Consider the following 15,694-nt stretch of genomic DNA (forward strand, 5'->3'; position numbering starts at 1 on the left):
AATTCAAAGGGAGTGAAGGTAATTAGCTAGTAAGCTTAGAGATGCTTTTCCTTAAGACACCATAGAATTTTTACATGCAACATGTATCTAGCCACATCAGAAGTACCAAAACGATGTCTATACTGAATGCACAACATGCTAGAGCTAACAGAGATTTTAATAACATTTTATCAGCCACTACAGACTAAATTCAAACATGCATTAAAAAGTTGTTACTGTTTTTACAGCATTCCCTGAAAAATTTACCTTTAATGTTACTAGTTCAAGTACCACACACAGACAAAATCAGTATGTGTACACATGGTTTACATATAGTTGTCCCATGTTTACAGTATAATTTTATATTGGGCCTGTCTGGGTACCATACAATATCAGTCACAAGTACTTATTTCAAAGAACAAACAAATACTCAAAGTTTAAAATTTAAACCATCTAAGGAGATACAGTTACCCTCTCAGTCAGATACCTAAAATACAGAATAATGTCAGAGTGTAAAAATGAAAGGTGGGAAGAAAACCCTATAGCTCCCAAGTCGAAGTCTTAAACACAAATAAAAAATTTTCACTTTCAATACTTTTAACCTAGAAGGTCAAACTGACAATCACAGGGTTACTGTTACTGGAACAGAAGACCAAAACTCCTTTCAATTAAAAACAAACAAAAAAAAACCCTCCTAAGTTTATTATAAACAAACCTCTGTTTCTGCCGCCAGCTCATATTTGGATTTTTTGCCTGGCATAGTTCGAATAAGATCAAACAGGCCATCCTCATCAATAACTTTTGTCCCTAAAGTTGATGCCTGGAGCAAAAGAAAGAATTGAAAGTCAAGTCAAGTTAGAAGTTACATAATTCACTTCAGAGTGCTTTCCAGTAAAGACTATGTTTAGGAACACAACAACACAAAGGTTTTTTATATACACACATATATACACACACACATACAAATAAAACCAAAACAAAGCCCTAAAACATTAGGCAACTCTTCTTTTTTAACATACACTTTATTGGTAGTACTGACTCCTTTTGGCAGAGATACTCAAAATCAACAGTTAGCTATGAACAATTCACAGTTGAACTTCACTCAGGCACAGGAACGCTCACCTTTTCACATTTAGACTGGCCACAGTCTCGCCCCATAACCAGATAGTTTGTCTTCTTGCTGACATTGCCAGTTACTTTTCCTCCATAACGTTCAATCAGAGACTTGGCCTCATCTCTTTCAATACACTCCAGAACACCTGTAATTACGAACGTCAGGCCTTCCAAGCAGTTTTCAGCTCCCTGAGAACAAGAGTGTTGCAGAAAATGCCATTACCTGATGCAATTGTGCCAAATGCCTCTTCACCATAAGCTTTTTTTAACCCCCTACCATGTCAAGTACCCTGCAAAACTTTAAAGATAAGCCTTTCGTACCTAGCTAGGTAATAGTTCTAAAAGTTCAAAAGCCATTAAAAGGAATAGCTACCAACAAAACTTCACACGTTTACCTGACCGATCATACTCATAACACTCTGTGCTTCAAGCATAGCATGTCAGTCAAATGAGTGACAGCAGTCTTCAAGACCACAGTAACTATTTTTCATCATCATGACTTCATAAACCAAGTACATAATTTAATTTCTTACTGTATTTTCTTACATTTAGTCACTGCTTTGCATTACACTTTAGCTTTTTCCAATACAGACTTTCTATCTGAAAAAAATACCTGTTTTTAAACAGTTTAGTTGATACTTGTTAGATCACTTACAACAGTAAGTTTATGATACACGCCACTTCTACATATTGAATTATGTTGTAGCCAAACTCACCTGAGGTATCTCTTTGGAACCCAGCGCTTTTGGACCCTCACGATTAAGGAAGCTTCGATAGGCTTGGTAATTGATTCGCTTCTTTTCAGAGTCCTCAGGACTTACAGACTTGGGCAGGAGGGAAAAAAAAATTAATACACATATTACATGTATAAAAACAACAAAACAAACTCAAGCATCACAGTTTAAGACATCTTTATGCACCAAAGGAAAAGTTCTAACACTTGTTGTCAATCTATTAACATGCAATACCAAAGCTCGCTCTGGTTTTGGTGCTTCTGTTTTGAGGTATTTTTTGTTGTTCTTTTCGAAAAGATTTCAAAAACCTTACCTTAGAGTTTAAAAATAGGTACCCATTGTTTGTTGTCAAGTTTCTGGAGATTCACCTGTATTCCACATGTAAATGCTCACTTAATTCATAAATTGTTGCTTTAAATTCACATTCTATTTTATTTCAGAATGGTGATCAGGTATAGACAAGATCTACACTTACATGAAGTCGACTTCATAGTATTTCTACTTTCAAGAGATATTTAAGCTTTTTCATCAGTAAAAAATTGTTTAAAACTCACCTCCAAAAAATGTTTCAGTCTCCCTCCCAATTACAACTGTTAAAGTGTCAAAATTGGATATTTTGTACTTTATGATTAAAAAGTATGTTTTAAGGTTGCAAATAGCTGCCAGTATGTTCAAGAATTACAGTTACTGAATCAGACAGTTAAAAGAAAACTAAAATATATTCCTACATAATGTATCAGTTGTAAAAAATACACTTCAGAAAGAGGAGACTCAGGGGGAGGGTGGTAGGAAATGCCATTTATCATTTTAACAGCAGTACAGACCTACAAGGTCAGCACGCTCACATGAACAGTAAGTTTTCACTCACTAGGCAAGTGTCAGAATTCCTGCATTCTGCATTTTTTCAGGAAAGTTAAACATGAAAAAGCACTGAACTGATTTTGCAGCGTACATGCACACCTTAATGAGCATTAAAGAACTCTCAGTTCCTTCATGCAATTAATTTACACTTTTCCAGCTCACTTTTTCCCTATATTTTTACAGTTGCTAGGAACTTAAAGCCTTACTAGAATTCAGATTCTTGAAAACGGCCCAGAAGATCCAAAGCACCAAGTTACAACAGTGACAATAATAAATGAAATCTGTTTTCCTGCAAACTCCACCAAGACAACTAAATTAATTTTTACATCTCTTACCTCAGTCTTCTTGGGAGAAATTTTCTCCTTCTTTGGTGTTGTCTTCTCTTCTTTCCCTGAAGAAGTTTTTTCTTTTGATACTAAACTCTGAGAACCTCTTTCCTTTTCAGCAATCTCTTCTTTTTGTTTCAGAGACACAAGCTTAGAAGTGGGTTTCAAAGGCAAGGTCTTATCCGTCAACTCTCTTGCTATTTTACCATCAGATGATTGTAGGGATAAACGAGAGCCTTTTGAATGTTCAGATTTAGTTTGCTGCTTCACAGTGTAATTCGTTGCGTTGCCTGTTGAGTTTGCTGTTTTCACTTGAAAGGAGGCAAAGGGAGGAGAGCACATATGTAAGAATGTGTCTCATCAACGTTTTAAATTGGTGAAATGCTGTCTGTATTCCAGATCCTACCTCTTTCTGACTGCTTATGTTTTTCTGTCATGTTAGGACTGCTCTTGATGCTCAATACTGCTTGCTCTCCTCCTGAATCTCTCCGAGCCTAAACAAACACACAATGCCAAAGTCAGAGATGCATATCCTGAGCTACCATTAAGTCCAGATCTACAAGTTTCCCTACTGTTAAATACAACAGACTGACTGACATCTAACAAAGCTGATCCCTGCCACAAGTCAGAATACAATCTCTATCAAAGGCAAGCAGATGAGCGAATTCTGCACTCAGCCATGCACTTAGTCAATTCCTTAAGTCAAAGGCCAGACAAACTTCCAGGTTACAGTAAACTTCGACCTCAATTGGTTTACTGATTAGTCTAGAAGTACTAATACTTGCTATATTCAAATTAGCAGTCCTAAATTCTAAGAGTCTTGATGTACAACCCAGCAAACATTTTACTGTGCCTTACACCACAAGGTAAGAACTGGTAAGATTCCCACCAGTGGGGTTAGTGTCAAAGATCTCAAAATCCCTGCTTGCCCCGTCTCTCAAAGCAAGGAGAGTATTCTCCTCCTTCCTTTTCCTTTTTCTCCCATCACTTTTCACCAGCTTCTACCATTGACTCATTTTACTTGAGCTTGTCCTCCTGAACCAACAAAGCTGGTTCAGGAGCTATAGTTGATCTAAAGCATGAGTCTTCAGCAACAATTTTCGCTCAATTAGAACTAGAACTTAAAATCTCATTTCAACAGAAGCAGATAGCACAAAGATACAGCGATGCCTGCTGCCTGATTATGAAGGACTCTATTTACTGAGTGAGGAAAATCCAGGAGGAAAGTATGAAATGCGAGGCTGTTACTTTCATGCAAACACTTTCTTACTGTTTTTAATGCATTTGTATGGAAACTTCAAAACAAAGGTTAGATGTCTAAATACAAACATTCCCAGTGCAATTTCTAAAACCTAAAGTTTAAAAATAATTCAACCTTCTTCTTCCGTGGTGTTTCATCCAACATGGCCAAAGTTTTAGCAAATTCTTCATCTTCATGCAGCTGTCTCTCCAGCTGAAAGAGAAAAAAGAAAAAAATATTTTTAGGCTTACGTCTGACAAGTTTTAATTCTACTATATTTTTTTAAAATTCTATTTGCTGTTCAAGACAAAAAGTTTATCCAAAATAAGACAGCACATAGCTGGAAAAAGTGCATCCTACCAGAGGCACATGAATTTCTGAAAATACCACTTAAAAATTACTTGTTTCCCCATAAAAGAGAGACTGAAATCTAGTGAGAAAAGTAGAGTTTGGAGTTGTTGCATTACAAACATTAAGCCTGTATAACGTTTTCAAAGAGGTTGTCTGTTTCTTCATATTTTTTATTGTTGTACAACTTTTTCTTTTAATAAACAATCAAAAACTGAAAGCAGGATCTCACAACCACCAGCTTGCACCAAGATGCAACCTGTTGATTTTAGAAAACTTCCAAAAGCAGTCCTAAAAGACAAGTAGGAATGATGCCTGTTAAGTATTATAATGTCTCAACAACGAATATTTTATTCTTGTTTACCACTAGCAACATATCATATGAAAAAATTTCTGGCAGTTTTAGAGAATTTAACTACTACCTTAGCCCAGCTCTTGTTGCCAGTTCTGCTTACTTTATGGAAACAAATATACTTTAACTTTTTAATATTTCTACTTACACAACTTATTTTGACGGAAGAACCAGTAAGAACAAATATTGCACATGAAATCCGACAAAGTTATTTATTAATTGTAAAAAACAAAGCCAGGTTGGTTTCATTTTTATTTCACCTAACAAAATAACTGTGACATCTACAGTGATAACTGATCATCAAGTTACCTCTCCTATTCAATATGGCCCCTTGGGGAAAACTTTTTCTATTCCCGAATAGCGTATATTGTTGCCAATAAATACTGACCACAGTTTTAACTTAACAACAACAAAAATGTTTTCATAATTGTCTTGAAGTCCAACATGCCACATTATAAGATTCAGACAGATGACTTTATAAAACCAATATGCCACAGGCATTATTTTTATGTGCCCATAGTGTGAAATGCATCCATCTTCCCTGTGTACGGTGAGAAAGGGGAAGGGCAGCAATACCAAACGCAAATCAGACTGAGGCAGAAATACACCTGCAATAAAGTACATTCCTTTGATGATACATATAGACAAGGAGAGCATTATAGGTAAGATCAGTTCAAATGAAAGACAACACCTTGTTTTTCCTGACAGTTTGTTTAACTTCCTAATAGATTAAAGGTAGATTCATCATACCTCTGGGGAGGTCAAGGACGAAACTAAGCTTTGCATGTACGATGTATTTATTTCAAATTATACTCAATATTACCAGTATATACAAAATGAATTGATTTTCCCAAAAGCAAGTAAGTATGTATGACAAATGTACCTTTCCTTCATATTAGCACTGATTCAAACAGAAGAGTTTAACACACACACATAAGAGTCATTCACATTTTTCTCAACTATAAGAAAACTCAGTTGACAAGTGAAACAAATCATGGATGGCAATGGCTTTTAATTTTTCACTCCAGGGAATAGGGGGGGAACAAAACACCCACCCCCAAAAAAACCCACACCACACATATCCAAAAAACCAAAAACTCGAGGAAGCAGAAAGTGAATTCTGTGTGAAAAGCAAGATTATTATAGACACATCAACTCATCAACCGCACAGGTAAAGAAAGGCTGGATAAACAGAAAATAGACTGTGATATGTTCTATTCACGTAACTGAAATAATGCCCATAAAAATAACTGCATGCCTATGTTTGCACATATGTGCAAGAGTTAAATATACAGATGAATTTTATTATTTATTTATAGCATACATGGAAAGTCCATCTTAATTTCTCAAGGAAAAACAATTTGAAGTTAAACAAACTGCTCTTGGCATAGAGCAGTAAATTTATAGAGCTTTTACCTCTGAATCCTCTTCGAGCTGCAGTTGCCTAGCAATGGCCTCATCATCTAGTGTGCTGTCTCTGCTTTGTGAAGGCTATATTTAAGAAAAAAAAGACCAACAGTTCAGTTTCCCCAATACTGTGTAAATCATAATAATTTAATCTGTATATATTAGTTTTGTGTACTTCTAGAAAAGGACTGAGAATGAGACATGCAGCATTTTATTTCTAACTCTTTAACTTAAACACTATTAAACACAGCTGTTTTCAAGAGATTTTACTATTCAAAATAAAACCATGCTATAATATAAATATCTCATTTCTTCAAACAATGCTGAACATCTCTGAAGCTACCACAGTTGGCCCCCTTGAAAGAGAAATCAGTAACTACACTGTGAATTTTTAATTTCCTCCATATTTTATTTGGTGCTTTGTTATTCCATGAATATGTATGCCATAAAGCCTGGGGAAACAACCTCATTCCTCTCCCTCCTGCCCTCTGCCCCCAACTATAAGCCATCCCATCCAATCACTAATCTCAGAAAACTACTTAATTTTAAGTCACTTGAGAAGAAGCAATAGGGAATACCACTTTCAACTTTGTGCTATCTCCTCAGACATGGAAATGGTACTTTAAACTTGCATTTGAGGACTTGATATGCCTGCACATATCATCAGAATTGAACTTGAATGGTCATTAAAAAGTAACTAGGTAGGACAAGCAGTTAAGTACCTCCTTGCAGCCATTAAACTGGCCGTTTTGATCTGCTATCAGACCCACTAGCAGCCTAAAGGAACATCACCAGTACTCACTTCTTTCCTTTTACTCGCTACCAGTTTCTTTTCAGATCGTTGGACACTACTTGTACCAAAATAATCAAGTGCCGAGGTGGGAGTCTGTTTCACTGGAGATAACGGTTTGCTTTTAGCTCGTGGTTTTACATCTTCCTTTTTTGCTGTAGCTGTTCCTGGACAACCAACCGGTGACATCCCGTTCTCCTTCGGTTTCAATGAAATTCTTTTATTGACAAAGTCATCTTCTTCATCTAAACATGAAGAGTATTCTATTACTTCTGGTATGTGGAACTTAAGTTCTTATAACGGAACTTTCAAGAGAACTATTCTGGCAGATTACCTCAACTCGCATCCTAAGAAATTACTACAGGCATTATTTGAAAAGTTATTTGAAAAAAAAAGGCTGAATTGCATAACACATAGTATTTAGCATCTTTGACAGTATAGCTCAAGTCTGAATAGATTGAGTACTGAAATAGGGACACATAAAATTTGTTACTTATGTTCATACATCACCTCTCATTTAGAGAGGTTCTCAAAGAAAGCCTTCTTACATAAGGGAAGATGATAGAAAATCTAGGTCACTGAAGTTTGAACCTTCTCCTTAATTAATGCAATATCAGATTGAACAGCACAACTCTTCCTTCGTACAAAATGTGAAGTACAAAGCCACATTTATTTTATTACTTTATAGTATTCATTAACAGAGCAGATAATATAGGCTTTGTAGACTTGTATATTCTTAAGAATCTCTCAATATTACATTATAAACCGGGGGAAAATATCAGAACATTGTATTTACAAAAAGCTTCTTGAATAAGTTATTAGTTACTTTTAAGTTATACTTAAGTTATACTTACTTATAAGTTACTAGCTATTTTTAAAGTACTGCTCATAGCTTTTGAATGTTTTAGTAGAAATAGTTTAGCACCATTTTTTACTTTTTCCCTTTTCGTCAGAGATTCTACGAGCCATTCTACATCCTCCACATTTCTGCACTTAATCACACTCTCCTTCCAGTACAGTCAAAACCATCTCAAAGGAATGCAGCCATTTCACAGAACACAGAAATCAGACAAGAGGTCAGCATATGGAATAGATTTTTCAATTTAAAAGGAGGAGGAAAAATGGCATACACAGTCTCATTAAGAATTAGCCCACAGACCACTGAACAAAAACTCAATCTTCCCTTTTAGGACTCTTCTATAACAGCCAGGACATGGCCTTCCCAGCAATGAAAAAGAGAAAGATGGTTTGATGGCCGTTTATTCATTCTGGACCCAGTCATCAATCAACAGAAAGATTACCAAGGACTTCAAAGAGTTTTGTGTCATGTCATGAAGTCTTACCGACAGTTATACAAAATGAAACCCTATCACTGAAGCATACAAAAAACAACAGATATCACTGTCAAATGATTAGACTAATATGACAGCACAAAAGACAAACATCACTGGACAAACTTCTTGATTAGTGATAAAATCACTTACTTTGTGAACTCTTCTAAAAATTCAAAGTGTGCAAGGGCTAAGAAGCAAACCGCAAGAAAATCCCCAAAATGAACATTAGACACAGAAATAATAAAGCACAAAGACTTGAGAGGAACAGAAACAGAGGCAGTCTCATTTGCATGCCTCTAACTGAAGTCTGGTTTTACTTTTCTCAAAATGGAGACGTTTCAAACACTCCCCTCAACATATCATAAACACAGAATGTCCTAAACATCTGTTTTATAACCGAACTTAAATTGACAGTATTATCACAAATATATTCATTTTCCAGTCATCGCTAATTTAAGCCTCCTTATTTCTTTTTTTGTCACTTCCCTTAAGTTTAGATGATGTCGTATGTCTGTCATCTATAATTTTTGTTATATACTAGACAGAGATGGAGAGAAACAATTATTTTTTGTTTCGCTTCTTCTCGACAGATGGTAGTAACAAGAGTGTCTTAGGCATCAGCTGGAATCTTCTGCTACTGAACACTTACTAAGCAGAACACAAGTATAAAGGGGGATCCTGACTATTCCTGGGAAAGAAAGTTCAGAAAGAAAAATAAAACAAAGATATGTCTGTAAGGGAGGAAATTGGTTCAGCAGTTAAATCAAGAATGTCTAATGATAAAAATATATCTACAAGAAAGTGGCATTTTGGCCAATTCAATTCACAAAGCAATATATGGAAGAAAAGATTCAAGCCCAGGCCCTCAGCTGACAGCAGCAAGTTTTATCACAAAGCTAAAAGCTTTACTATTCTCAACATGCTTTACTTTCCCTAGGCAGCAGTATATTTCTTACTGCCTTTTAGTTCAATTTAGCAAAGTATTACATATCTGGGAGATCTGAACACTAGATTCTTTAGACTCCTAATTCACAATAGTTTGAGGTCTGAATAGGAGACTGTTTATCTCAAACTTAATTTCAGAAATATTTTTTCTTCTTTTAAATTTTTCAGTTTAACAAGAAAATACATTTGCAGAAGTAAAATGTACCTATTACTACAAATCAACAGTTAATGTAGATGTAATTACATTTATTTGTCTTGGAAAGAAGATACAAATCCTATTCTGTACCCCACTCCCAGCTTTTCTTAAGCTAAGGACTGTTCCACACTAGAAAAGAATCTTTATTCATCACTACTGTTATCAGAAGATCTGCATGCGACATTGTTTTTTTTCATTATTCACTCATAACCATTTAACTAACAACAAAAACCAACAGGATATTGCTCTCACTCAAGTAGAAAGAAGCAAATACAATTAGGTTTTAATTAAAAAGGATGTGGATTTGAGTCATTTATGATGCCAGTACTATTACCAATAATTAGAGCTTTGCTTTAATTATGTCCTTCCTAGGAACAACAGGATTACAAACATTTATTGATTGCAAGCTGTGGCTGAAGGAGGACAAGAGACTCACAGCACTTATGAACAGTCTAAAAAATGTAAGTAAAGGCAGAACGAGACCATGAGAGTGGCCATTAAGAAACAAAACCACCCTGATTCTATTAAGTGGGTTTCAAAAGATGCTTTAGGGGACAGATATTCAGGCTACAGTTTCATCCCAGGTTCAGGAAATTCATAACCATATCACAAATTTTCCTGATCCCCAGGCATTCCCCTTATTTCAAGTACTTCAGAACAACAACTTTTTCAGTAAAACCTTAATGTTTCTGCCTTGAAGCAAACTGCTCATACATGCCTACTGCAAGTGAACAGCAAAGTTAAGCAGCTGTACACTTTCAGTTTCCTTACAAGCATGAAGGTGACTTCATTTACACCTTTGAAAATATCAAGGGTCCTAGTATTGCTGCTGGACTACTCAGGTCAACGTTTCTCAACACGACATGTAAAAGGAGAGAGGTATTCTCATTCATACAGCAAGTCAATAATTTGTGGGGAAAGAAAAGTGGAAATTTGGATTTTAGCTTATAAAAATTGTAGATTAATTGCATTCTTACAGCAACTGCTAGGTGAACAGTTGAGATAACCTTACATGGACTTCACAAAGAAAGAAACAGGAATCAACTTTATCATCAACTAGATTACTTTATGTTGCAAATTCTTCGTATAGTGGAACAAGACTATTCCAAGAGCAGTATTTCCTGCTTACCTTGACACACACATTCGTTTTTTTTCAGGACTAGCTCTGAACTACAAACACAAAATCAAGACCATGTATTCTAGTCAAGTTTTCTGGAAATGAAGTAGATGCGACAAAGAGAAAGATAATCATGTAATTAATAGAACAGACAACCAGGAGATTACTTTTAATTATTCTGAATGAAAACACTACACATGAAGCAGGGACCTATTACACCAGACAATGTACAAGGCCAAACTTCCCTAGCAACAAACAACTGCTAAATCCTGGGGGTTTAAGAACTATTTCATGATATCAAAGCACAGCTGGCTTTTGTTTTATGTACTGTTCTAGCAGTAGCACGATTAGGTTAATAAACTAATGCCTGCAGCCCATCTGTAACTGTTTGTTACTCCTCACCCAATCTCAATAGGCTTTCACCCGCTGATTAGAGGCAACATGTGCAGTTGTTCCCTAACCCAGCCCTATCAAAATTATCTAGGCTGTTTTAAATATTTGTTTAAATTCAGATCATTTTAAAAGACTCAGGTTCAGGAATGACCTCACCCAATCTAAAAAGGGAGCAATCTATTGCAGGAAGGGACAATGGCAACAAGCAGCACAAGACAGATCCTCAGATGGTCTTCAGAACAACATATTTTATTCCTCTTCGTTTACTATTTCTGTATTGTGGTGTTCCTCATCAGCATAGAGCATAATTCCCCAGTTCCTATTCTGTTTAGAATGCAAAATATTTAAGACAGCGACAACCTCTTACAATGACATTATAAAACCAACCCCAAATATAGGCAGGGCATCCATAGGTTACAAATAACTTGTACTTACTCTGATAAATGTTTGTTAAATTGGCGTTTGTAGACTACTACATAAGGATTTTTATATGGAGCTAAAGGACTATATCCTATGCAAAAGTCATTCAATCTACATTACGTGTATAAAATGACAGTATGCTGGACATTATTCAGTTTCAATGGCACTGCATCTGCACAAGTACTTAAAACAGTTCCTGTCCTAAAGAATTTGCAGTCTAGAGCAGTAAGTATTGCTGTCCAAGCTAAAGTTGAGGGTGGAGAAAATAGTGTATGTATGAAAAAGAAGTTATTTTATCAGGTTTTTATTATTTTAAATATGCATTGGTCACTACTCAATAGATCCAACACTTGAAAGGGCTGAGTTTTGTATTCACCTTTTGCTCAAAGTAAATCTTTAAGATTGTTAAGATAACCCCAACTTCTCAAAAAAGACAGCAAGTCTATTCAAACTCAACTCCTGTAACTCTTTCCAAAAAGAACAGATGCTATGCATGACTAGCAAAGCGCATTTTTTTTTTCTATCTTCCCCCGCATTTAAAAACATAGTAGTTGCAACCGACATTTCAAAAACTGGTCTGTACAGACATTTAGATTTTTTTATGTCATTTCTAAACAAGCTAATTGATTTCAGATGTACTACAAACATGCACTTTAAACCATAAGTGTTAGCACTTTGCCTATATCGACATGTCAAGGTTCCATGCTGTTACAAAAATATAAAGCTTACCAGAACCATTACAGCTTTACTCCCCTGAAATCAAATTTACATTTGGACTCTCCAGTTATCAAAAATCATTTCAAGAAGTTGCCTCTGTCATATTTTTCACTTTAAGGGAAAAAGGTTCTAGGATCCAAGACCGCAAAGCAATAACTGCCATGTCTAATTGTAATTATACACTTTAGTGCCCAAACTACATAGCCTTTGACACCCTTTTGTCCAGTACATACTAAATAACATTCTTACACAAATATGTATGCTTATATTTTTAAAATATCTTTAGAAAGAAGCTTTGGGAGCATTAAAATATATGAGACAGCTGAGTATATTTAAACTGAAGTAAATGATCTTCATCTGCAAAGCCATCAATTATAGCAACAACTTCCAAATGAAATACTCACACTTGCCATAGAAACCACTGTATTACCTTAGCATGCAATTAGAAGTTATCAGTCCATTAACTCTTTCCAGTTCATTCTAGAGAGTTTTATTCACTTGAACTGGTTACTTCTACAATAATAGCAGCTTTATCATTTCACAAAAGCACATCTGAATCCTCACCATACAATGAAACTTCGTATTCTAGTCTAGTTGCCTAAAGCCTACTGCGTGATAGGAACATTCAGTAAAGCCAAATGAACAATTAGAAAACAGGAAAAAAAAAAATAACTTGAGAAAAATCCAAATATAAATGTGTTCATTTTTTCCAGCTGCAGTTCAGGCAGCTGAACTTACTGAGCCACTCTGGACAGCGTTTTGTTTCAGGCAAAATGAACTAGTCTAGCAAAAAAAAAATTCTTCTTTTACATTTTAAACTAATCCAGCAGATTAACCAAGTCATTTTTAAATAAATAGAAATTAAGTATTACAGTAACAGAAAGTTCATACAGGGAAGTGGGAACTAGGGAACTTCACCTGCCCAATTTTATCATTCAAATGCAATATATTAAATGGTTAAAATAAGTTTATGATATTTCTAAGCAAAGGTCACTTGTGCAAGTATTGAAAAAAGTTAAACTGAGAAGCTCTCTACAGCAAACAATGTGAACTGCAAGAACTTTTGAAATTCTTTTTATCTTCTGAAAACATTGTATATACTTAAGTGCAAAAATTTTCAAATGCTTCATGAAAATAATCTAAAACCTGCAAGAAACCTGTAGAAAAAAAAATCTCCTACATCTTAAAAAAATCTAAGTAATGAAAAATTACAAAGCAAGTTATAACATTACAGCTGCACTACATAATACCTATACCATTAAAAAAACCCCAATATATTAATGTGAACTCTGAACCATAACTGGCATTAAAAAAAAAAAAATCAAAAAGGCTACCTGCAAAGAATTTACTTGTATCCATACTGCCTACATTATCAGTATATGAATTACTGATACAGTAAAGAACAATGCATTGCTTTTTTTCAATGGCATAGTGATTTTGTAAACAGGAATAACCTTCATGAGTCAGTATTTTTACAAAGTTTCACTCCAAACATTACTACCTCTGTGTTATGAGCTTAGGTCCTACTTTAAAAATGTGCTGTCTTATGTAGGACATACAGCACAGAAAAATACGATTCATTTGCACTTACAGGACTAAAAACATTAAAATCTAGTTAAGTATTAAAAAATTGATCTACCTAATCTTCAACTATGTTCACAAGTCATGTTGGAGATGGAAATGACAACAGACATTAATTGATTGAAAAGGAAAAGGCTGTTCCCTACACTGTGATTTCCATGGTACTATTCTAAATGCTCTCCTTTTGAGATGTCAGTTTCTACTTCCCTGTACTACCTACAGCCTCATGACAATTAATGTCACCTTGCACTGATGCGCACATAAATACCCAGCAAAACATACCTCTTGCGTTTCACCACACTGATGGCATAAAGAAACAAAGTATCAGTCCGAGAAAAATAGAGCTCAGTTGGAAAATAACATAGATGCACAAAAATTAGGCACGCCACACTTTAGAAATACAATGAAGTTCCAAGAAATGCAAAATGTAAACACGGTACTTAATAGATTTAAAACATGTGCATATTTCTCTATTTCTGTAATAAAAGAAAAAAAACAACCCGCATATGTGCAATTCACTGCTAGTTCACAGCAAGAAGGACATTCATTTTTTTCATTTTACTGTTAGGCATGTGCAAAAATTCAACTGAAACACTAAAGGGAAACAAAACCCAATAAAGGTGCTTGTTTACAGTCATGGAAGAGCATAACGCTTACAAGAACAGGTATCTCCACAGAACCATGAGGCAATCAGATTAACACTGGATGAAGGATACCATCTCAGTTCCTTAATTTAAAATAGATTTACTACACTTATCCAAGGTAACTTCTGCATTCTGCTACCAGAAAAAGACGACTTTACTTCATACTGCTTTCCAGGGGAAGAAAAGGATTAAAAAGCATTAGCTCCAGCATCCAAATTAAATGGCAGAATTATTCATTTCATCTTAGATTATAATGTAGAGTAACAGCACACGGAGCTGCCAATGCAACTCACATGTCCAGTTTGCTACATGCCTGAAGTTTTTTTTATAAAAAGTGGTATTTTATGCCATTATATTTCCCACTAAAATCAATACACATTAAAAACCCAAACACTGACAGTTCTATTTAAAAACAGAAAACACCACACAAAAACATTTCCACTTGGAAAAAAAAGTTTCCTTTTCTAAACAGATTAAAAAGTAGTTTGGGCTTTAAAATACTGAAAGTAGTCTACAGAATCAATAGCTTTCACACAGAAGCCATTTTTAAAGAAGGAACAAGCATGAAGTACGTATGAAAATTATTTTTCCAGAAAGTTTCCTCAAAATAAATTGACAACAATTTTGCAATCCAAACATACCAAGTGAACAGCACAGTACTACAGCTAACCAACTGCTTAATCAGAACATCTTCTAATACACCTCCAAAAAGTAGCAAAAGATGACCATGTGCTTGTAAAAATCAGCACATCATGCCCCTTACTAAAAACTTAAAATATAACAGCAATTGTTACAGAGATTAAACTGTAATGAATTTATTTCATGTCCTGCCACGTTTGAAATACAAGCTGACAAAGTAATCCTAATCACTCTGTCTTCTGATAAATGATCCTATTCAATTTTTATTCAAAGTTACCACATTGCTGTTATCCTAGATTCTGCAGAGAAAAGAAAAAGAGATCACCTCAATTTTACTTCATCCACACCTCTGGTTGCCACTTACTCCCCTATTCAGGGAGGCAACTCCAAATCAAAGAAGCCAGATACTGTCATACATTTACTATGTTCCTACAACACTCCTCTCACCACTTAAAGAGTTTGAGGACAATAGCACATTTACCATTACATGACCCTTACAGTTGTACTGTTGGTATTCCCAAACAAAATTAATTTTAATAGGGCTTGCTCCTAAATACC

General features: G+C 35.1%; 1 protein-coding gene across 3 annotated transcripts in view; it reads right to left on the bottom strand.

Annotated features, from left to right (window-relative positions):
- RFC1 (replication factor C subunit 1) overlaps positions 1 to 15,694 on the bottom strand; it is a 44,960-nt gene that overhangs the window by 14,229 nt on the left and 15,037 nt on the right. For all 3 annotated transcript variants that reach the window (XM_074822359.1, XM_074822357.1, XM_074822358.1), the window contains 8 exons: positions 7,163 to 7,395; positions 6,370 to 6,444; positions 4,389 to 4,466; positions 3,420 to 3,507; positions 3,023 to 3,324; positions 1,809 to 1,916; positions 1,102 to 1,281; positions 695 to 799 (listed from right to left, as the gene is read on the bottom strand). In XM_074822359.1, the coding sequence (XP_074678460.1) occupies positions 695 to 799; positions 1,102 to 1,281; positions 1,809 to 1,916; positions 3,023 to 3,324; positions 3,420 to 3,507; positions 4,389 to 4,466; positions 6,370 to 6,444; positions 7,163 to 7,395 (1,169 nt within the window). The remainder of the gene's footprint in view (positions 1 to 694; positions 800 to 1,101; positions 1,282 to 1,808; positions 1,917 to 3,022; positions 3,325 to 3,419; positions 3,508 to 4,388; positions 4,467 to 6,369; positions 6,445 to 7,162; positions 7,396 to 15,694) is intronic.

Source organism: Strix aluco, chromosome 4, assembly GCF_031877795.1.
Source record: "Strix aluco isolate bStrAlu1 chromosome 4, bStrAlu1.hap1, whole genome shotgun sequence".
In the NCBI taxonomy this organism is placed as follows: domain Eukaryota; kingdom Metazoa; phylum Chordata; class Aves; order Strigiformes; family Strigidae; genus Strix; species Strix aluco.